Consider the following 21971-nt stretch of genomic DNA (forward strand, 5'->3'; position numbering starts at 1 on the left):
TCGTCCTCCTCTCAGCACCGTCATTCGCTGCTCTTGTTGTTGTTTGTCAACTGATTTAATTTCCTCCTTCTTCTCCGAGTACTCCGCCCAGGCGTTCATTATTCTTCTTTTCCTCCACCTCCTGCTAGTCGAAAGGTATATGGAATAAAAGGTGTGGCTGTCTGAGGGAGAGAGCGAACTGCATAGCTGCTACGAGCGAGAATAACCGAACGCCCTACCTTTCCGTTGATATATCCTGGGCCTCTTTCTTCTGTGCTTCTCCCTCCTCCTGCTCTCCGCACACTTCCCTTCCCGCTGTGAGAGGGCGTTTACTGTTTTTGGTCACACAAACAAAACCAGCCATGATGACGGTGATTACCATTATGAAGATGATGATGATGATAGGATGGCGGACTTGCAAAAGGGCAAATAACGGTGTAAATGAAAATGTTTCTACTTGAGACCGCGTGCTCTCTCTCTCTCGCTCTTTTCCGACCACACGCGGCTGCTTTGTGCCACACAAATGATTCCGAGCGTGTCCCTGCGAGTGTGTATGTGGAAATTGCTCATTAAAATATTGAAAACCGATTTGCAGATACTTAACTGTTCCCATTCTAGCCCGAATCTGGGTTTGTGGCCATACCTCTAAAACCCCTCTTGCACGTGGCACTCGCCACTTGGCCCTCTCTTGGGGGGGATTATACAATGTAGTCCAGTGGGTGTAGTCCACCAAGAGACTAGACTAGACTAGTATACATACCATATGCCATCCATGCCACAATTTCCCTTGGCCAAACTCTTTCCTGACCTACTGTATGCCATCATAAATTATGATCAAAAATTATGCAAAATGTTCTCAAACAATTGTTTGATTGGATGTGGGCGGGGCGCATGTGGGTGGCCATAAACAAGGCCCGGACAATGCCTGCAATCGGACAAACACAAACACAAGCGCAAACACCATAAATAATTGAAGCCAGTCTCTCGGCGAGAGTCAACAAGTCAAAGACATTGCAGCAACCCTGGCTTGCAGTGGTTCTGATTGTTGCCAGGTGGTTATGGCCACGCCACAAAGTCCAACGATCTAGATATAAATCATTACGGACTTGTATGCAGAAAATGCAAAAAAAAAACCATTGGGAAAGAGGGCTGGCCCCATCATCCATCAACGAATCGAACAGTTTTCGAGAGGTATCCTCCATTCCCACAATGATCCCCCAGAGAGGATCTTAGATGTTTGATTGTTCCACCACAGGTTTGGCTTGAAGTGGAACAAGTTTGTTGGCCAAATTAAACGATTGCCATGAAAATTACATCATGCACCCGCGGCAGCCGCAGCGGCAGCGGCAGCGTCAGCAGAGAGCAGAACCAATTGATAATTCGCTGTTTTCCCTGGCAGCTCCAGTGGCTCTTAGATGGGATGGGAAAACTCTGAAGCTGAAGTGTTTAAATAATTAAAAAATAGTTTTGTCTTGGGCTGTGACTGGAGCTGCAACTGGAGCTGGACCTGGGCTTGGGCTTGGTATAGAAAGCAAAAGTAGACGCGCGAAGCGAAAGAGTACGAAACTGGTAAAACGACTCGGCAACAACGATAACCACGAGCCACATACACATACCACCATACAGACGGTACCAATACCAGCCTCAAAGTTGACTTATTGGAGCACTTAGCTCGATTCTTGTTATTGTTACTGTTACTGTTAACACTCGTAATACCAACACAATTACAGAGGTAACAGCAACAGCAGCAGCAGCAGCAACAGGGGCTTGGGGCTTGGGGATAGGGGAATGGGGATAGGGGATCGGGGCTTGGAGTGCCTAGGCGGAGTCGGCGGCAGCAGTCAGTCCAAGGTTTCTGCTGCCCCGAACCGCTGATCGGACTATAAAAAGCTTGGGCGGCGCCGTTGCGGAAGGCAGTTTATTGAATAAATCGGTTGTCGTCGGTCCAAGTCCAGTCCCCCACATCCGAGTCCAAAATCCCCTCCTTGCTAACGGACAGCACAGTGTAAAGGCGCGAGTGATACCCCCATTCTCCAACCAGTGAGAGAAAGAGAGATCTAGAGTGCAGTTTACGCCGTAGCTTATCAAGGATACAGATCCCCAAAAGAAAATTTAACAAAATGTTCCGCTTTGTGAGTTTTGCTTGATTTAATTGGACTTGATTTGAGAGTGTGTGTGATGCTTATGAGAAATATTTGACAGCTCGCCCTGACCACCCTGGTGGCCCTGGCTGCCAGCCAGAACAACTACCACCAGGACCCCAAGACGGCGGCCATCATCAGCGAGCAGAGGTACCTGTCCGGCGACGGGAAATTCGGGGCCGCCTACGAGCAGGAGGACGGCATCAACTTCAAGGAGGAGACCGATTCCGATGGCACCCGCCATGGCAGCTACAGCTACGTGGATCCCTCCGGACAGCGTCGCACCATCTCCTACACGGCAGGCAAGAATGGGTAAGAGTGGGCTCATGTTTATTCTCTCCGGGAATCAGACGATCAATCTCGATCTCCCCCTCTCTACCGCAACAGCTTCCAGGCCTCCGGCGACCATCTGCCGCAGGCGCCGCCCGCACCACCGCAGCCCGTGCCCACCGCCGGTTACCAGCCACAGCCGCAGTACCAGCCCCAGCAGCAGCAGCAGCAGTACCAGGCGCCCGCCCCCCAGCACCAGCCGTCCTTCCGCAGCAACGACTACGATGACGGGTCGTACGATCCCCGCTATAACGATCCCAGCTTCGGCCAGAACCAGCAGACTTATCATCAGCCGGCTCCTCAGCCGCAGTACCGCCCCGCCCCGCAGCCCGCCTACAATCCGGCCCCACAGCAGACGTACCACCAGCCTGCCCCACAGCCGCAGTACCACCAGCCGCAGCAGCAGCCCCAGCAGCAGCCGGCGTATTACACCACGACCACGCCCAACCCCCATCGATTCTCGCCGCCCGGCAAGCTCTCCCTCAACCGCACGCCCGACGGCTTCACCTACTCCTTCAACAAGGTCTAAGGGATCTTATATGGAGATATAGAGATAGTTCTAGATGTTGCATCTTCTTCATTACTCTTTACTCTCTCCTCCCCCCTAACGCCCCAACGCCCCAACGCCCTAAAGCCTTCTTCTGTCACCCCGTTCTTATTCTTGACTTCATCAAAACTCTTGTGTGATATGTTTAAGAGCAAATTGTAAACTATGTATCGTACTTCCTATATGCGTATGAGCCGCTCTTCGTTTGTTTGTAACTTATAATCCTCCTCAGATCCGATTCCCAGCTTTTATGCTATCATTTCTTACTCTAATCGAAGCTGTCTGTCTAAATGTAGAGCGAAGCAAATAAACTTGTTGCGGTTCGCAGATGTTGAATCGAAATCCAAATCAAAATCAAAATCAATAATTAAATATTCTGGGCCTTGGGACCTCTGAGCAATTCGAATAGAGAACATATATATTGTAGATCTGTAAGCGGAATATACATATGATACTGAAATTGATTGAATCTTAATCCTGTTCGTTTCTTAAGTCTTTTGTTCAATTATTTTTAGCAGATTTATCTAAACACCTCCGGCAGAGAACGCCCACTCCCCAGAGCACAGAGCCCAGATACTCGTACTCGTACTCGTACTCGTACTTGTACCACCCCCCCATCGACGACTGCATTACACAACCAACTTTCGAGCATGCAAAACGAGTTCCAGTCCCAATCCCAGTTTCGGTCTCGGTTTCTGTTACGATTCTATGCCAGCAGCAGCCAACACAACAAGGAAAGGCTTTTGGAAACTGGTTTTTGCCCATTTGACAGTAATCTTGGCCAATTGTGCAAAATTCCAATAGAAAATGAAATCAGCTTGGCGGCTGTCCCCTGTCCCCACACCCCCATGCTGATCCGGAAAACTGTGCACAGTCGGGGAGAAGCTAATGAATGACTAATTCTAGTTCGATTTGTCGGGGCAAAGTGTTCGATTTAGCATGGCCTAATCACACCCACGAGCCCCACCGATAGAGGGTAGTACTGGAGCCATACTTCCCCTCGAACATTGCAGCATAAACATACTTTCCACATCCATTGTTAGGCATTCTTTTGCACCACCACAAGTATTAGCTCCACTAGCAACAGCAGCAGCTTTCAAGGTCAGTTTTGTTGTGGACTGGTGTCCGGCTCTCTGGTTCGATTGGATTGGCTTTTGCTTCTGGCCTGGGTCTGGCTCTGGCTCTGGCTGGCTTCTGTTCAAATTGTTCAGTCAATTAAGAAAATCAATTTGGTTTCGTTTCTTATTGTTTTTTATGGATTGTATTTGTATTTTTTGTTGTTTTGCTAGTACTTTTTTGCACCCACTTTTGTGGCAATCCCAATCGCGTGGATTCGCTTACTCAATGGCGGATTTTCGTTCGGCTTTTGCGAAAGAGGTAAAAGTCAAGAATGTGCTGGCCATCGCCATCGAATCGGAACAAATCGGAACAGGTGCTTGCAAGGTGTGCTGTCGAGGGTACGGGCCTTTTATGGCTGTTTCTTTATGCACTCGTACTCGTAACTTCAATGAATTATTTAACTCTGAAAAATGGCAAACGTTAAAAGATGCTGGAGGTTACTGTTCTGATGATGTCTGTGGGTGTGAAGAGCTCAATTATTTGATCAATTAAGTGCAAAGTAATTTGCTTTTTATTCGTCGATTGTCGCTTAATCTGATTTTTATGTTCATTCAAGATTCAGATTACGAATCATCCACACACCTCGGTTTACCTCGGTTAGATTTGTGTGGAAAGTGGATGGGTGTAAAACTCAGGGACAAGCGTTTCCGACCCCATAAAGTATATATGTTATATTCTTTATAAGCATTAATAGCCGAGTCGATATAGTCATGTCTGTCTGTCCGTTTTGCTTGACGCCTACTTCTCAGAGACTACATATATGAGCTAAACACAACCAAATTTTGTATCCAGACTCTTGTGATCTCACACTGAATCAAGTGAATTTTGCCACGCGCCCTTCCGCCTCCTCATCCACATCCACAATTTCGGAGATCCGAGAAAATTAATAACGCAGAATCATAGAGAATTACCATATTTAGCATATGGGGGAAACTGCATTTGATCGGATTATTATTATAGCCAGAAGTAACAAATGAAATTTGCGCTTACTCATTCCCTCTCTTTCACACACTCTTCATCGTGCGCCGTCTGTCGGAGGGAATCGAGATTTGGTTGCTATGCTGTTATTTTGGAAAAAACTTTTTGCAGATGTCAGGGAAATGTGTCAAATATCAAACATATTAAAAAGTAAAATTTATAATTTTATAAATAATCATTCAACTTTATTTAGATTGTACAAACATCATTTTAAAAATATTACGAAATAAATCTGAATGATATCCTACAAAATTACAGAATTACTGAGAGATTCAATTAAATAAATTATCTTTTATTTTGTACATTTTGTTAAGTAGTTAAAGTTTCAGTTGTATTAACACGGTTGTTAGAATACCCCTAACGATAGTTTGATCATCCTGAATACCCATCGAACACACTATCGATACTCGCTATCGATATGTTTTACGTATTTTGTCAGTATATTTACGGTACATTTTTGAAATAAGACCGTATATTTCGGTGTATTTCTGAGCGTCTGGCGGTATATTTTAACGATAAATCCGCGGTCACACTGGATACAAATTAAATTTAAACTTAAAATACTATTTAAAATACGCCTAAAAATGGTGAAAGAAAAGCCATTAAGTCAAGAGCAATTGATGGGACGGATCAAATCCGTTTACGTGAAACATTTCGTGTAAGTATGTGGTCGCCAGAAATGTGATATACGCGTCGTCCCATGCATGCTCACCGGCGGTCACGGCAGAGATAATATAGTTGTTGTTGTTTGGCAGGTCCTACAAGGAGGTAACTTATTATCCCAGCAAATACCTGAATGTATTGACTGGGCCCAATGGAAGCGGAAAGTCGACAATAGTCGCTGCAATAATGATAGGCCTGGGCGGCGAGCCACAATTGCTCGACCGCTCCGCCAGCCTTAGAGACTACATACAAAGCGGCGAAACTGAGGCTACAATTGCTGTTACGATCTACGGTCGCTCAGAGCACACTACAGAGGCTTTTCAGCGCATAATATCTTCGGATGGAACGTCGAGTTTTTATGTCCAGAATATCAAGCAGACGAAGAAAAACTTCCAGAACATAGTCGCGTCCTATAACTTGCAAATCGGCAATTTGTGCCAGTTCATGCCCCAGGACCGGGTTCAGGTAACACCGAGCCGACATCTAATGCATGTAGTTTGAACATGTCTAATTTAATGTCTAATTCTGTGCTCAGGACTTTTCCAAGATGAATCCTCAGGAGCTGCTAATGAACACAATAGCTTCCATATGTGACGATGACCTGACCAATAATTTTACTCAGTTGAAAGCGATGCGTTCCAAGCAAGCCAATGCCCAATCTGATAGCGAAAAGCAGAAGAAAAGTTTGCAGAAGAAACAACACCGCTTGGAACAGTAAGCAAACGCCAATCAATGGTTAAATAACTACAAATTCTAATACAACATTCCAGGTTAAAAACGTCTGTTGCTCAATTTCGAGAACGCGAGGAAATAAATCAAAAGGTGAACATATTTAAAGCAAAAAAACTATGGCTCGAGGTTGACAAGAGCGCAGAAAAGGCAGCTGAATATAGAGAACAACTGGCGACGGAAAAAACCAATTTCAAGAAAATTGAAAACACCTTCAAAAAGCACAAGCAATTGCAGGAGCAGAGCGAAAAAAAAAGATCAGACCTGAGGAATGCTTGCTTGAACACGGTAATCCACATCCCCTGACTATAGTCAAATTTAAAACTTATTTACATTAAGAAATGGATGAGTAATGAGTTTTCTTTTCAGATTCGTTCTTTGCGCCAGGCTGAGGTCGGGCATAATGTTATAAAGGGGCAACTGGAGAATGTGAAGCTGGAAATCATACACAATAGATCAACATATGAGGTTGGTAACATTTTGTATAATTTAAAAGGTTTTTTATTTAAAAATTTGTACATTTTATAAAGACTGAAAAGCAAAGAGTAGCGCAGTCTGCAGCAGAAGCCGAAAAGGTAAAACAATTAATAGATGCTAAAAATCACGAGCTGTCTGAATTGAACAAAAACAAGGCGAACATCATGTCCGAATTGGAAGGTCATCAAGAATCATTCAATAATATCAACAAACGGGTAATGGAGCAGATCAGTAAGCGACGAAAGCTAGAGAACGCTCTAAATGATGAGAAGATTCCGGAAATGACCGCACTGAAAAATAAAATGGACAGACTGCAAAATGTAAAAACGCAAAAGATGCAGGAGCTCAGCCGAACACAGCCAAATTTGGCTGCTGCTATGGATTGGGTTGAGCAAAATAAGCACAGATATCGACTAAAAATCTATAATCCCATGATATTTGAGGTAATTGAAATGGAATACTAGTAGCGTTTTGTTTTAACCACTCTCGTCGTTTCAGCTATCGATGGAAAGTGAAGACGCAGCGAAGTACTTGGAGAATGTGGTTAAACAGCGGGACCTCTTTGCGTTTGCTTGTGAGGACAAAACTGATATGTCCGATCTGATCAACGAACTGTGTGTAAGGCAGAAGCTGGGTGTGAATATTATATACTGCGCACCAGCCGATACATGCTCGTATAGTCCCACTGTGCCGAGAAGTGAACTGCGGTAAGCCTGCCCTGCCTTCTATTCCATTGTACACCGATCGATTGCAATATTCTTTCATTCGTTTATAAACAGACCATTGGGATTTAACGCGTATCTGGTCGATCTAGTCTCGGGACCAGCACCCATTCTCAACAAACTCTGTTCGACATACTCAATCCATAATATTCCCATCGGCTCAGACGCCGTGAGCAATCATACATTATCCATTCCAAAGGGAATTCGCGTATATTTTGGAGGTAGGCCTGAAAGAAAGTCAACCAATCGGGCACTCTAGTTTAACTAACTGAAATATTGTGCATTCTAGGCAACAAGAAGTTCATAGTAACCACGTCCCGATACCGGCCTGACACCATACTTACGGAGAGCACGATTCGAGGAAAGAACCAGCTGATTGCTGTTGATTCCGAGCAGCTGGAGGCGCTTAAAAGACAGTATTCCGAAGTTGTCGGACAGCGCGACAGACTTCGAAATGCCATTACATTACTCGATGCAGAGTTTGAACGTTTGCAGGCCAACCGCAAAGAAGTGGCAGAAAAAAAACAAACAGTCGAACAAAAGCTATCGTATATTAATCAACTTAAAGGCGAAATAGAGAAACTTTTGAAAAGGTTTGAAAGGCTTGAGGAGACTTCCAATTGTGAGTACTTACAGCTCTCTCCAAACCAGTTCAGATTGCACTTAACATAAATACTTTTAGCATTGGATTCAATCAGAAAACAAGCTCATGACACTCTGCTCGTGAATATGAAAAAAATACGAGACGCCGAGGACAAACTAGTGAACAATTTGGAACAAATTGCAAGGTTAATGTGCGCAAAGAAATTGGCTAAAGAAATGGAACAGGTTTATCTGCGACAACAAGAGACTCAAACCGATTCCCTGAAAGAGACAGAAGAAATATTTAATTCAGCAATGGTACGTAGTTGAATAGTAGACAAACAGCTAACAGATCCGATACATTCAACAATTATACTATCAGAAAAAAGTCAACCAACTGTCGGAGCTATACGAAGGGCAGACGAGAGAGAGCGAAAAGAAAAAATACGAAATCAAGCTGCGGTGCAACGATGTGCTGCCCAGCGATGCGACATTCCCTTTTAAAGACGAATTTAAGAATATGGCGAGCATGGACATCAATCAAGTTCGCGAGGCAATAAACGACCACCAGGCCAGATTTGAGTGCATGCAAAACATAGATACAGACGTAAGTTGACTGTGCTGTGCGTGCAATTGGCTTCAGTATTAAATGGGATTACTTTCAGGTAATCAAAGATTTCAATGAACTGCAAAATGATGCAAAGGCCCTTGAAGAACTGATTCTTGAGTCGCTAAACGCTGGGAAGACACTGGAATCCGATATGTCTGCCTTATACGAAAGCTGGATACCTAAATTGCACGACCTAATAAGTACGATCAACAATAAGTTTGGCGAATTTATGGAATCTATCGACTATGTGGGAGAGATAAACCTGGCCAAATCCGATAAGGTGTTGCATTAGTTTTGTGTCTCTTATGTTCTCTTAAATCTAACAAATATTTTTTATCATTAGTTCGACTTCGACACATATGGCATCCAAATATTGGTCCAGTTTAGAAAAAATACTCCACTACAGACTCTGGATAAGTTCATTCAATCTGGCGGCGAGCGAGCAGTCTCCATAGCAGTGTACTCGCTAGCTTTGCAACACGTCACTCACGTGCCATTCAGGTAATTAATCGAAACCGAATGCGAAAATATCCAAAATACGTATTTACTCTTTTCAGGTGCGTCGATGAAATAAATCAAGGCATGGACGCTAAAAATGAGCGTAATATTTTTAATCTACTTTTAAGGGAAGCCACCAAGCCTGGGTCGGCTCAATACCTTTTCGTTACCCCGAAGGTACGAGTATATCTTACAATATTGATTACAAAACTTAGGTATTGTCATCGCTCAGCTGTCTAGCACGAACATCCTTCTTTCAGTCTGGAATATACTGATTGTTTGATTTCAGCGAAAAGACCGAGCATTGCTTTCCTTTTCTTTGTTCGCCTTGACAAGCAATCTGTTCCTTCCACAGCCAAAGAGATTAATATATTCAATTTTTTTTTTTCTATATTTTCAGCTGCTGTACGATTTAGATTATAATGAAAAACTGTGCGTCGCTATTGTGTGCAATTCGCGATCAGTTTCGGAAAACCTGAAGTTTCCAATGATTGAAGGATTTTAATCAGTAGTGACAATGTTGAGTATTTTGTAATGAGCCAAAGAAACATGGAAATAAACTTGAGCCTTGAAGACTAGCATTTTGCAAGAAGCTGAAATCCAAGCATTGATAAGTAACCTAGAATTCATATTTTGTAAATGTGTATATCGCTGCTGATGCACTCAAATTATACGTTTATCAGAGACGAGACTGTTTGGAGATAGCAGAATTGTGTGTTTGCTTTCTTTATGTGTGGCCTTATCCAGCCTTTTTAGAGAGTCTACAATTGATCTCATAAATGTAAAGAGCAGCTCGTATAGTAATTGTGGTTGTGATATGATGATAGTATCTGTGATAGTATTCTGCTGATTTCTGTTTCCCTGGTATCCCAGAAATCATAGCAGACACACGCCGTCCAGGGCTGGCAGCCACTCTCATTGGCGACTCCGTGAAGGCCGTAGATCAGATGCCCACAATTTCGCAGCGAGATCAGGAGGAGGCAGCAGGTTGATAATGGCGGTTCGGAAGCGTTGATGCGCTGGCTCATGGCTCATGACTATTAACGAAAGGAAGAGCGATAGAACGACACCAACTCGCAGCAAATTCAGCTTTGTCGTTTTGCTTATTGGAACATTGAACAGTGACTGACTGAGTAAGAGATACAATTAAATAAATGGTCTTTTTTATGTACAGCACTATATTACAACTAATCTACGCACTTAAAGGTAGTATATAGTACACGTGTTAGGACTAACTGCTACCTCAGCTTTCTACACGTTGATGACCAGTGCCGTGGATCTGTACTTCCGCTTGGGCTTGATGATCGTCTTGGACTTGGGCGGCCGTTTCAGATCTCCGCTGGGCGGACGTCGGCGCGAACGCGTGTCTCTGGGCGGAGGTGGTGGCGGGTGATCGATGTATTTGTTGCGCAGGGGGCCGGGGCCGGAGAAGTTGGGTGGCGGATAGGACTCGAAGTCCTCGATGTCGAGATCGGGCCTGGACTCCTGCTCGTGCTCGTGCTCGTGCGCCTGCGCCTTGAGGAACTTCTGCAGTTTGGGATTGTTGAGAAGCTGCAGCTTGATGGCGTCGTCGAGCAGCTTCTGCTGGTCCTCAAGGTAGGCTTCGATCTGTTTCTTGGAGGCCACGTTCTTGTAGCGGTCATGACTCTTGGGCCGCGACACTGGCACTGGCACAACCTCATAGTCATCGTGATCCGGTTCGAAGACGCTGTAGGAGTTGCTGCTGGACGATGCCGTGGCCTTGGGGGGCGGCACCAGGTGGAAAGGATCTGGCTCTGGCTCGTACTGCAGCTGAGTCCACTTGGAGCGCTTGGGTGGTGACACATCCTCTCCAGATCCCACGTGCACATCGGATGAGTAGCCTCCGCCAAAGCCTCTTCCTCCTCCTCCTCCTCCTCCTCCGCCTCCACCTCCTCCTCCGCCTCCACCTCCACCTCCGCTCTTATATGGAATGGCGGTCACGTACTTGGGCTGCTTGGCGTAGCTGGAGCTGGGGCCAGCCTTTTTGGGGACTGTGATCGGATGCTGGACGCGTATCTGGGTGCCGATGGTGTACTCCCGACTGTCTTGGACCGACGACTCGCCCGAGTATTCGGCGGAGTTGTAGCGCTCTCCGGAATAGTCATCTTCCTCCTGGCAGAAGGCAGAATTTTGATTGAGTTGGGACTGGATTGACGGGCAACGGGCACAACTCACCGATCCATAGGGTCTGTAGTGGGATTTCTTGGGATACTTCTTGGTCACGTCCCGGCGCTTGCTCTCGTTTGTCTGCAGGTCAGCGCGTAGATAGCCGGAGGGTGCCAATCGAATGGGTCCTGGCACTGATCCCGAGCCCTGGCCGGATCCCGGGGTCAGGGCACTATAGTAGCTCCTGCGATAGTAGGACCTCGCCGGTCTCTGGCTAGAGGCGGTCCCGACCAGGAGCATTGCCATAGCCAAGAACTGTAATGATTATAGTTAATGCTGATCCTCGTTCAGATTCGATTCGATTTGATTTCCGCTTACATTCCAGTACAGACGCATTGCGAGTGTGGGAGGGCTTAGAGGGCTGGTTCCGATTTAGGCTTCACTCAGGGACCTGTGTCTCTGCAACGTGAGTTGTATCTTTGAATCAACCACCAGCGTGGCAACAACGAAACTGAAAGTTTGGCCAATGAACGCAACAGTTTTATGGAAGCTTCCTCCTCATCGAATCTGCGACTCCAACTCCGCCAGCGACTCGAACCTGCCGCAACGGCAACGGCAACGGCAACGGCAACGGCAACGGCAACGGCAACATGTTTTGCAATTGAAACCTGCCGGGGCAGGCCGGGCCGCCGACCAACCGATTGAAATCTCTGTCTGTCGGTCTGTGCTTCACGCATGGACTTGTTGCAACTTGGAGAGGAAGCCAGGGTCCAAACCAGAGACACAGCCAGAGCCAGAGCCAGAGCCAGAGCCAGAGCCAAAACCAGACCTAAGGCTGCGGCTGCGGCTGAAACTGAGGCATCATTTGCATTTCCAGTAGGAAATAGAGCGCATGCGCAGAGGGGCATAAATAAAATGTTTCTTTATGGCTGCAATTACGAATAACGATGGCGATTTGCCACGTGGAAGTGGGTGGAGTGGAGTGGCGTGGAATGGGCTTGGGTTAAATGGTTTAGTTTTCGTTTTTTGTGACTTAATAAGAAAGTAGACAAATTAGCTGGAATCCGAACACCCGCCCCATCGGCGCTTCTTCATCAGACCAGCATTGTGTGTGGAAAACGGGTTTCTATTGCTCAGACCTGGCTCTAGCATCTCTTACCGCATAGATGCTGCTCTTCTGCTCCCCCTCTTTGTTGGCCCCAAGTTCAGGTTCAGTGGGGGCCAAACCGAAAGAGCCAGGAAAGCCAGGAAATGTTAGCCAGGTGCTGCTGCTGCTGGAGCTGGAGGTGGATGTGGCCTTTTTTGCTGGCACGCTTGGACTACTTTCTATGGCAGGATGCGCGCTCGAAATGCGGAAGATGCAGAGGCTGCTTTTTCTGGTTGTCTGCCGGTAGGTGGAAGTGGAATTGGAAATGGATGTGGATATGGACATGGTCGCGGACAGGGACTTCACTTCGATCCATTGCATAACGTTTCATCGCGATTCATTTGCACAATTATTTACACGCTTATCCTGTCCATGTGTCCGCCTTGTTCGCCTGTCTATGCATGTCTCAGCCGCCCGATCACATGCCCAGGGAAGATTGAGATTGCCGGCAATTAAAGCGATGCCTCTAATTAAACTCGAGTCTAATGCCGCCTTGATTGAGGCCTTGGGGCACGGCCTGCATAATTGTGCAACTAGCGGCAATTGCAGCTCGTTTGCGGGATGGACCAATGGGTGCCACTCAAACCAACTCTGGCGCTCTTTTGCCAAGGTCAAGCTCAAGTTCAATACGCATGACAATTGCTGTGGCAGCCCCTGCCACTGCCACAGCCACTGCCACAGCCACTGCCACAATCGTCCCGCATAATTTCCGTTTTCCTTGTGAACAAATCAAAAGTGGACTTGCACTTGGACGTGCTCTGGGGCTGGGGCTGGGGCTGGTTTCCGCTCGAGTCTTAACAATGCCACCGCCACAAACGGTTTTTGCTTGCAAACATTTTGTGAAAGGAGCTGGCCAGAGCTGGAGGACTGCCGCCAGATGGGGCTGGGATTGGGATTGGGATTGGGATTGGGGCTTGGGAAATGAGCATAAGCAGGTGGGCAGCCCCGAGCAATGACTATGCCTGAGATCTGAATGATCGCTCTCTCCCCTATAAAGCCACTCAATTATCGACGGAATTGGGCCTGATTGAGCGTTCCCCAATTGGCGATTGCGGCAATTCGATGTGCATTGTGTTATACATCAGTTTATTAGCATATTTTCCATTACGAACTAAATTAATACCGCATCGAGCTGGTGCTCACAAATTAGTCAAGATCAAGGTTGGGCGTTGGATGTTGGTTGTTGGTTGTTGGATGTTGGTTGTTGGGGGTTCGATGTTGGGTTTGTGCATATATCAAATCACTGATTCCGCTGTGGATGATGTCAAAGTTTAGCAGATGATCGTTACAGTAATACCCATATGCCATCTCTCTCTCTCTCTCTGTCGCTCTGTCAGTCTGGCAGTCCCACGCTGATCCGCTGCCGGGCCGAACTTCGGCGCGCCTGTGAATCGCTGGACGACGACTGGGTGCCCACTATGAGAGCGTCGCCGTTGAAGCAGAGGCTGCTCCGCAGGTGCTTGCGTGGGTCAGGGGAGACAGCCTCCCCTGCATCCCCTGCATCTCCCGTACCCGCTGTCTCTGCCGATGATTTCGGCAAGATTTTCCGTGTGCTGTTGTTGCTGCTGCTGGCAGAGTGGTTATTATTATGTATACTCTTATTATAATTATTTAATGGCTTCGTGCGACTAGTTTCCATATACGATCGCTGCTGCTCTGACTGTGACTGTGGCTGTGAATGTTCCCGACTTCCGGTCGGCTGATGACGACGACCCTCTGTTGGCAGCGGCATTGGTGCCTCGTCTCTGTCTCTGTCTGTGTCATCGTAGTAGGCATACTCGTCGGCCTGCTCGTTGTAGGTGACGTGCTTCTTTCGCAGCCCGGGACTTCGCAGCTGCAGGCGACGCAGTCCGCTGTCCATCCAGTCGAGGTCCTCGCCGGGAGCCTGCTTGAGTATCCGCTTGGGCACTGGGGCCCCTTGCAGGGGCAGGACGGGCCGACGCCGGCTCTCGGGCTGCCACTCGGGACGGCTGTCGTTCAGCGGCTTCTTTGTGACCTTCGGCTCCACCTCCACGCTGAGGCTGCGCACATTCCGCTTCACCTGGAGCTTGGGGCTGTTCTTGGAGTTGAGCTCCACCTCGCGCTTGTCGTTCATGTCCATTTTGGGCCGCCTGGCGTTGTTCTGGGTGGGCGTGTGGCAGTCGTCTTGGTTGACGTAATCGTAGAACTGGATCGTGGAGCTGTACGCCTGCTTGCGGCGCTCACAGGTGGCGTCCTCTTCCGGGTGGGCACTGAGCAACGGGAGGTTGCCCCTGTAGGGCGATACCTCTGTCAGCTTTGGGGTCACCTCCCGGCGCATGCCCCGCCTCAGAGAGGGACGGTTATCCTTGCTGGGCTGCAGGTTGTCGTAGAACTCGATGGAGGAGCTGGCGAATTCCTTGTGGAACATGCGGCGCGTGTCCACCTCGGGGCCCGCGTCCTGTTTGGAGGGTTGCCGCTGGATGGCCGGTCGCGGGGGCTCCAGCTGGAGGCTGTTGCGCCGCTTGACCCGCGTCTCGACCGCCGAGTCGAGCTGGGAGTCGTCCGGCCAGAAGAAGTGCGACTCCTGGCGGTTGTACACCTTGGCCCCCTGCCGCTCCACCATCTTCGGGGGCAGGCCCGTGTAGAACTTTCCGTTCAACATATCGCGGGGTCACCTCAACTGATTGGCAACCGATCCGGAGACCGACTGACACAAAGAATCCGACTCGGGGCCTCCAGCCACTCCACTTGCTCGTGGAGACAGACGTTGGCGTCGCCAGCATCGCATCGCATCTGTCGTAGGCGTTCGAGTTCGTTTTCGGTTTCTGTTTCTGTTTCGGTTTCGAGTTTGTTCAGGTGATCGGTGATCGGGGACGCTGATCGGGGATCGGTGATCAGTGCTGAGTGCTGGGGCCTCCGACTAATTTGCGATTCTTGCGAAAAACAACCTAAGAAACACTCGTAAAAAGCAAACGCAAACAGCAATACATTCGAGGCAGAATTTACGACCATTTGCTGCCACTGCCACTGGCACAGGCACAGGCACTGCCCCTGCCACTGCGACTGCGACGCCTGCTGCGACGAGTTTCCATCTAAGGTCACACGGCAGCGGCATTTTTTCCACTTTGCAAGCGAAAAGTCGTTTTTCGTGAGCTCAGAGCTGGCCAAATGTTTTGGGTTCGTAGATGATTTTTGCCCTCTTTGGGGGCTGGAAACTCGGCCAAAACGAGAATAATCAGCGCCAACTGCTGCCAATTATTGGGTGCCTTAATGGATACGATACACTCTAGAAGTTGGTCAGAAGAAGTGCCACACTTGACTGACTGATGCATAGCAAATAGTATACGTAATGTTACAAGATCTTGGCAAGCCAAAGATCAAACTATTCCATTCAAAGATATGACAGTCGAGTGACTGAATCTCATTCAAAGAAATAGGTTTGAAACCAAGACAGAAAATTAGAGCAGCATAGAACCACACTTGATGGCAAATTCAAACGAGTTTTAAATGGAAATTATCATGACTTGGTAGATTTTGTATTTAATTTAATTAAATTTATTTTCGCTTGATCTTTTCACATGGTTGCCATTGAATGCCGAGGGAGGAGACGGGTGTGTGTGTGGGTGTGTGGGACACTACTAGACTACTTTGTAATAATTCCCCTCCTTTGCCCCATGATCTCTCTCTCTCTCCCTCGCTCTACCTACCTCTCTCGTTCTATCGTTATCTTTATCTTGTTTTAGAAGACGTAAATGTAGTATCGTAATTAGCTTAATGTACAAACAATGCCATAGAAACACATACAATATCATACACGCGGATTACATACGGATAGTATCTCGATTGGGTTATTCTTGAGGAGGAGCTGCTCCTGCTGCTGCTTCTGCTGTGGATCAAAATGATATTTATCTCAGTGTGGTGGCTGTCTTATGGTATATGGTATATGGGTACAGTACGGTACGGTACGGTATGGGTGGGGGATATGTAAGGTTGCTTAGACTAGACTCGAGTGAGACTGTATACATTTTTGATTTGATTTGATTTGACTTAACTGAGTGGTGTGCTCTGCTCTGCTCTGCTCTGCTGGGTAGTGGCGTGGGCGTGGGCGTGGGCGTGGGCGTGGAGTGGGGTCTAACTCTGACATTTACAAAACTTCATTCTCTACTTCGGTCCGGCGTCGCTTTCTTTCTCTGAAGGGAGGGGACTTTCTTTCTACTTGTATTGTTAAACATATACTTAGGTTCGCTTTTCGGTTGCTTAAGACTCTATTTACAATTGGTATTTTGAAGCGGCTTTGCAGGAAACGCGAACGGGGCTGGCACTTTCCCCATGGGGGCTCATGAGCCTTGCCTTTCTCCAGTTATGAGTCGGTGCTATTAACTGATCGAATCCGTGCCCAGCCCTGCCTCATTCCGTTTATTGCTGCTGTTGTTGTTGCTGTTGTTGCTGCTGTTGCTGCTGCTGGGGCAGCAGTTGCATCGGCGACATTACAATTATGTTGGTGGTGCCTCCAGCGGCGGCTGGATCGCCACCCTGTCCATATTCCAGGGACTTCTGCTCCTCGGGGGCCCGGGTGATGACGCAGTACTGATTGCCGTTGTAGGTGACGATGGGCATGCCGCTCATATTGCCGGGCTCGATGCTGTTGGTGGCATGCAGGCCGCTCAGCTGGGCCTGCATGTAGGTGGCCGCCGTCGGAGAATTGGCAATGATGTGCGACACCGGCACCGACACCTGCTGAACGGGTAGAGTGACAGAGATACAGAATCGATTGGCATACATTTGGGGTATAGTACAAGAAGATTGTCAAATGTCTTTCTTTGGGTGTTTGTTTCTGTAGCTGTTGTTGTTGTTGTTATTGTTGTTGGTTGTTCATTGGTGATTGGTGTGCTTGTGGATTGTTAATAGGTAGTTACTTCTTGGCCCTGCTGCTGTGTGCCGTTGCTTCCGCCGCCGTTCTGGTTGTGGTTGTGACTGTTGTGACTGTGGTTCTGGTTCTGGTTGTGGTTCTGGTTGCTACTACTACTGGTATTGTACATAGGCGCACTGGTGGAGGCCTGCTGCAAGTGCTGCTGTTGTTGCTGTTGTTGCTGTTGCTGTTGCTGCTGCTGCTGCTGCTGCTGATGCTTTCTGGCCGCCTTCTTGCCATGTGCAACATGCTGGTGAATCTGCTGATGCTGCTGCTGCTGCTGCTGTTGATGTTGTTGGTGCTGATGTTGCTGCTGCTGTTGCTGCTGATGTTGCTGCTGCTGCTGCTGCTGACTCTGCTGATGGCTGGCATTGAGGATCATCTGATTTTGTATGATTATCTTCTGCTTGCGTGCGTGTGCATGGGCCTCCATCTGGACCTGGTTTTGATTGGCGTCCATCTGGTAGCCACGGTTCCCCTTAGCAATTACTCCGGCCGCCGCCGCTGCCGCTGGTTTTGTTGACTCTACGACTACCCGTTCCGGTTGTCAATACTGCAAATGGATCACAAAATATAGACAGAGAGCATTGCGCTCGGGTTATATCCCAGTTCTTGAAGGCCTTATGACTATATCCTCGGGGCTACGCTGGCCTGGAGGCTCTACCGACATTTTCTCACCTCCAGATGACTCTTGGCATGGATGGACCACTCGTCCCGGCTCGAGAACATCCGCCCGCAGAGCTCGCAGGTCCACGAGAGCTGCTGCTGGCCGTGGTGTGGTATGATGATGCCGGGAATGGCCGTCGGCGCCCCCTGGGCCGACTGCACAATGATGTTCTGGGCGGCCACCTGCACGGCCTGCTGCTGCAGCTGCAGCTCCAGGCTCTGTTTGTTGTCCTCCGGCGGCGGGTCGGGCTGCTCCTTCTTCTTCACCATGTTGTTCAGCCGCTTGCCCAGCGGCGCAATGTTCGTGGGGGTCACGTGCTTGAACTTATTCATGTGGATCACCAGCTTGTCCCGCCGCGCGAACGCCTTATTGCACACCTGCAGGGGGCGATGGAAGAAAGGGAACAGGATGTTAGAGGCTTCTCTCCCAGACAGAGGCCGGGGGCCAAGGGGATCTAGGGCAGTTTATACTTCACAAATATAGGGCTTCTCGCCGGTGTGGATGCGCATGTGGATGGTGAGCTTGTCCTTGCGGGCCAGGCCCTTGCCGCAGACTGTGCACTCGAACGCCTTGTTTGTGGCTGGAGAGAGGAGATCATGAATGAGCAACAATGCCATGTGAGGATGCTCTGCAATACTCACACTTCGAGGGATTCGTCTTGCGAACGCCGGAGGAGGCCTGCTGCACCTGCTGCAGCGCCTTGAGCCGGCTGGCCGGATGCATGGAGCCGCCCTCCACATACGGCTCGGTGAATGGTATGAGGTTTGGCTTGGGTATGTTGTAGGTGAGCTGCTCCGCCGCCGACCAGGTGCCCAGGCTCTGCAGCACGCGGACGCCCCCCTCGAAGCCCATCCCGTCGTCCGGCACCGTGAAGGTGCTCTCACCGCCTGCCGCGGCGGCGGCCACGCTCGAGGAACTTATCTGGGGCACCTTTATGGTGGCCGCGTAGTGCTGTTGCTGCTGCTGCTGTTGCATGCCGTTATTCTGATTGTTGTTGCTGGGAGAGTTCTGCTGCTGGGAGGATTGCTGCTGCTTGAACTGGATGGCCGCCTGGGCCATCTGCTGCTGTACGGCCATATGGGCCTCTAGATATGCGTTCTTCTGGGCGACCGTCATCTTGTCCATGTTAACGGCGCCGTCCTGCAGAAATAATTGATATATTAATTGATGTATAACCAATTCTGAAAAAAAATCAATAAGTTCTTAAAAAATTCTGCACAAACGACTTTCGATCAACGGAAATGAGAAACTTGGGGCCTCCCTAGATAGCAATACTGTTGCCAGAAATCACCTCTTTTTCAAGTCTTTTTAAAGATAATTCAACCACAAATTGACCATTTTACTAGAAGATTTCGTTTACAACTGTTGAAACCAGATAATTATTTCCAATAGGGTGCCCTAGGAACGATCGGAACATTCAATGTACTATGGACACACAGATATTGTAGATAAAAAAACTAAAAAATAGTCAAAATCTGAATCGTTGCAATAAGTTCAATGAATTTGCAAGGGTATCCAAAGCTTCGGGCCCCCAAGTCGGTCATCCGCCTTTCTTTCTTGGTTTCGCGCTTGTTTCGTTTCCGTTTTGTTCCGTTCCTGCTGGCTCTGCCACCCCTAACAAACTAGCTGGAGAGCTGTGAGGGAGTGTTGCGAAATTTCGTCAACGTCAGCGGCGCGGCTGTGGATACGCCGCCACACACGCCACCCCCCGGAGGAAAAGCACTCAAGCACTCGGCCTGCCCTTGCGCAAAAATTTGTGACTTGAGCTTTTTCTCGCCATCCAACCCATCCCCCGCCCCACTGCTCTCCCACCCTCCTTTGTGGTTGTGTGTGTATGCCGGTTGCTTCAGCCTGGCCCGGGCCCGGGCTCCGTCTCCGTGTCCGTGTCCGGCGGTGTGGGGCTTTTCTGTGTCTGCCCGGATTTATTTTAAGCGCGCTACCAGCCGTAGTGCAGATCTTTTTCTGTCTTTTCCTTTCGTCAACACGGCACTTTGTCCACCTTTATGAACCCTTGCACCCTGGCACCCTGGCACCCTTGCACACCCCCACGCGCGCACTTGGCCAGTTTCACAGTTCACTTCCTGGTCCCGTGCCCGTTTCCGTGCCCGTTCCCGTGCCCGTTCCCGTTGCCGTCCCCCGCCACGCAGGGGCTATTGACGTTTTCACTGCCAGTTGGCGTTTTCCTTCTTACCACAGTCGAAAATCAATACGAAATGGCCGCTCGGTCTGTCCCGGGGCAGCGCTTGGCGTTTGGCGCACAAAATTCACACACAGCACACGAAAACCGCTGGTAATTACGGGCAGCTTCTGTTCTGTTCTGCTCTGTTCCGTTTTTATATTTTCACAATCGCGAATTCGGAAATCGGGGGAGATCGCTTAAGCCCAAATGGAATTCGATGCCGTCTACTTCCTCGAGCCAGAGCCCAGCGCCTATTGTTGTGTATGTATATTGCGAAACTGCCACCTCGGTCACAGTCGCTGCCGCAGTCGGAGTCGCAGTCGCAGTCGAAGCAGCGCTCTCGTCAGTCCAGTGTCTCTGTCTCCGTCGCAGGGAAAGCTTTGCTTTCCTCCTGACTTTGCCGGGTCGGAGCGGAGCAGCGGAGCAGAATGTTTGAGTAATTATTTGTTATGCTCGAAAAGACGGAGAGAGGCCGGACGCAGGACGAATGGGAAGGTAGCGACGACGACGACGCTAGCGGAGGCAGCGGCAGACAGATACTGAAAGACCGAGCAAGGCGGAAGCGGCATCACGACACCGGAGCAGAGCAGAGCAGAAAGCATTGCATAGCGCACGGCGTCGGAACTGAGATTCGCACGAGAGCTTTTTCCCCTCTCTTTCAATGGCAGTGGCTCGCTCTCCCACTCTCACCTCTCGCCATTATGGTACGGTACGGTGGTGGGTACTCAGTGGAGGAACGGTTTGGCATTGAAACACGACACCAGAGGAACTGCAGCTCTCACAATGGCATTGTTGGGGGCTGCTTATCACAGCACCGTGGTTCGGGGGTCGATTAAGCTGACTTCAAACCAGCAGGGAAGCCAAGGATGTTCGGATGCTAAGGACTTGCACCTGCGGGAGGTCACTGTGCGAAGCTTACCTGAAAGTGTAGCGTGCTTCTCGCTGCACGCATGGCAGTGGCATACTTCCGCAGCGTCTGCTCGTTGTTCAGGCAGATCTGGCGCCACTCGTGAAGGTGCTCCAGCGTGGCCAGGCACCGGTCACAGATGTACTGGGGCAGGAGGTCCTCCTCGGCGACCTGCCAAGCAGTGGGGCTAATGAACATACGGATATACGGCGCGCTTGTTGATCCGCTGACTACTTACGTGCGCCAGCAGCAGGCTGCGGAGCTTGTGGAGCAGCTGCCGCTGCATGGCCTCCTCCGCGAAGAGGTGGATCTTGGCCGGTCCCCGGTGGATGACGCACAGGCGACACAGCTCCCCGAAGGAGGTGAAGTTGAGATCGTCGTGGCTGCCATTTGTTGCATGTCCATGTCTCTGTGTCGGTTGCAACAGTTGCTGCCCCGTGTTGACAGTGGCAACTGTTGCTGCGGAGTGCGGCGGTGGTGCGTGTGTATGCAACATAGCGGATTCAATTTGGGTCAAATTACATTAGAGCCGCTTTCATAGACACAAATCAGAATATGGTTCGTGCGACCCGTTCCCCTAGCCACAGGTGAATCGGAAAAATCGATGCAATTTCAATTGGTGGCAATTAGTCCATTATCCATTGTCCGCCCGATAATTGGGTTAATTGCAGTCACCCACCGTTGCCGTTGCCGTTGCCG

General features: G+C 49.0%; 5 protein-coding genes across 5 annotated transcripts; 2 read left to right on the forward strand and 3 right to left on the reverse strand.

Moving 5' to 3' along the window:
- The first annotated feature begins 1889 nt into the window (after positions 1-1889).
- On the forward strand, positions 1890-3357 carry LOC108155511 (pupal cuticle protein Edg-78E). Its single transcript, XM_017286351.2, has 3 exons — positions 1890-2111; positions 2182-2432; positions 2508-3357. The coding sequence occupies exons 1-3, from the start codon at positions 2100-2102 to the stop codon at positions 2977-2979; spliced, it is 735 nt and encodes a 244-aa protein (XP_017141840.1). The 5' UTR covers positions 1890-2099; the 3' UTR covers positions 2980-3357.
- Positions 3358-5605: 2248 nt separating this feature from the next.
- LOC108155505 (structural maintenance of chromosomes protein 5) lies at positions 5606-10064 on the forward strand. The gene is made up of 15 exons (XM_017286345.2): positions 5606-5752; positions 5850-6222; positions 6293-6471; positions 6528-6774; positions 6856-6954; positions 7017-7406; positions 7462-7670; positions 7743-7906; positions 7975-8307; positions 8368-8585; positions 8650-8874; positions 8933-9157; positions 9221-9378; positions 9435-9552; positions 9776-10064. Exons 1-15 carry the CDS (start codon positions 5679-5681, stop codon positions 9878-9880), a joined length of 3117 nt encoding a protein of 1038 aa, XP_017141834.1. The 5' UTR covers positions 5606-5678; the 3' UTR covers positions 9881-10064.
- Positions 10065-10528: 464 nt separating this feature from the next.
- On the reverse strand, positions 10529-12128 carry LOC108155510 (eukaryotic translation initiation factor 4B2). Its single transcript, XM_033390163.1, has 3 exons — positions 11881-12128; positions 11572-11817; positions 10529-11508 (listed from the first exon to the last, which is right to left on the reverse strand). The coding sequence occupies exons 1-3, from the start codon at positions 11896-11898 to the stop codon at positions 10627-10629; spliced, it is 1146 nt and encodes a 381-aa protein (XP_033246054.1). The 5' UTR covers positions 11899-12128; the 3' UTR covers positions 10529-10626.
- A 1586-nt stretch (positions 12129-13714) lies between these two features.
- Positions 13715-15396, reverse strand: LOC108155508. The gene has a single exon (XM_017286348.2). It carries the CDS (start codon positions 15270-15272, stop codon positions 13983-13985), a length of 1290 nt encoding a protein of 429 aa, XP_017141837.1. The 5' UTR covers positions 15273-15396; the 3' UTR covers positions 13715-13982.
- A 722-nt stretch (positions 15397-16118) lies between these two features.
- LOC108155507 (putative uncharacterized protein DDB_G0271606) lies at positions 16119-21919 on the reverse strand. The gene is given in 7 exon segments (XM_017286347.2): positions 16119-17347; positions 17527-18072; positions 18198-18563; positions 18657-18766; positions 18828-19326; positions 21285-21443; positions 21511-21919. Coding segments are annotated over 7 exon segments (2259 nt in total). The 5' UTR covers positions 21769-21919; the 3' UTR covers positions 16119-17026.
- Between the last annotated feature and the right edge of the window lie 52 nt (positions 21920-21971).

The sequence above is a fragment of the Drosophila miranda genome, chromosome 2 (assembly GCF_003369915.1).
Source record: "Drosophila miranda strain MSH22 chromosome 2, D.miranda_PacBio2.1, whole genome shotgun sequence".
Classification (NCBI taxonomy): Eukaryota; Metazoa; Arthropoda; class Insecta; order Diptera; family Drosophilidae; genus Drosophila; species Drosophila miranda.

Excerpts from the sequence above, each read along its gene's own strand:
- LOC108155505 (XM_017286345.2), top strand. The coding sequence starts at position 5,679 with ATGGTGAAAGAAAAGCCATTAAGTCAAGAGCAATTGATGGGACGGATC. Across the intron at positions 6,472-6,527 it reads AAACAACACCGCTTGGAACA|GTTAAAAACGTCTGTTGCTC; the intron begins GTAAGCAAACGC and ends ACAACATTCCAG. Across the intron at positions 8,586-8,649 it reads AAATATTTAATTCAGCAATG|AAAAAAGTCAACCAACTGTC; the intron begins GTACGTAGTTGA and ends TTATACTATCAG.
- LOC108155508 (XM_017286348.2), bottom strand. The coding sequence starts at position 15,272 with ATGTTGAACGGAAAGTTCTACACGGGCCTGCCCCCGAAGATGGTGGAG.
- LOC108155511 (XM_017286351.2), top strand. Across the intron at positions 2,433-2,507 it reads TACACGGCAGGCAAGAATGG|CTTCCAGGCCTCCGGCGACC; the intron begins GTAAGAGTGGGC and ends CTACCGCAACAG.
- LOC108155510 (XM_033390163.1), bottom strand. Across the intron at positions 11,509-11,571 it reads ACTACAGACCCTATGGATCG|GAGGAAGATGACTATTCCGG; the intron begins GTGAGTTGTGCC and ends GCCTTCTGCCAG.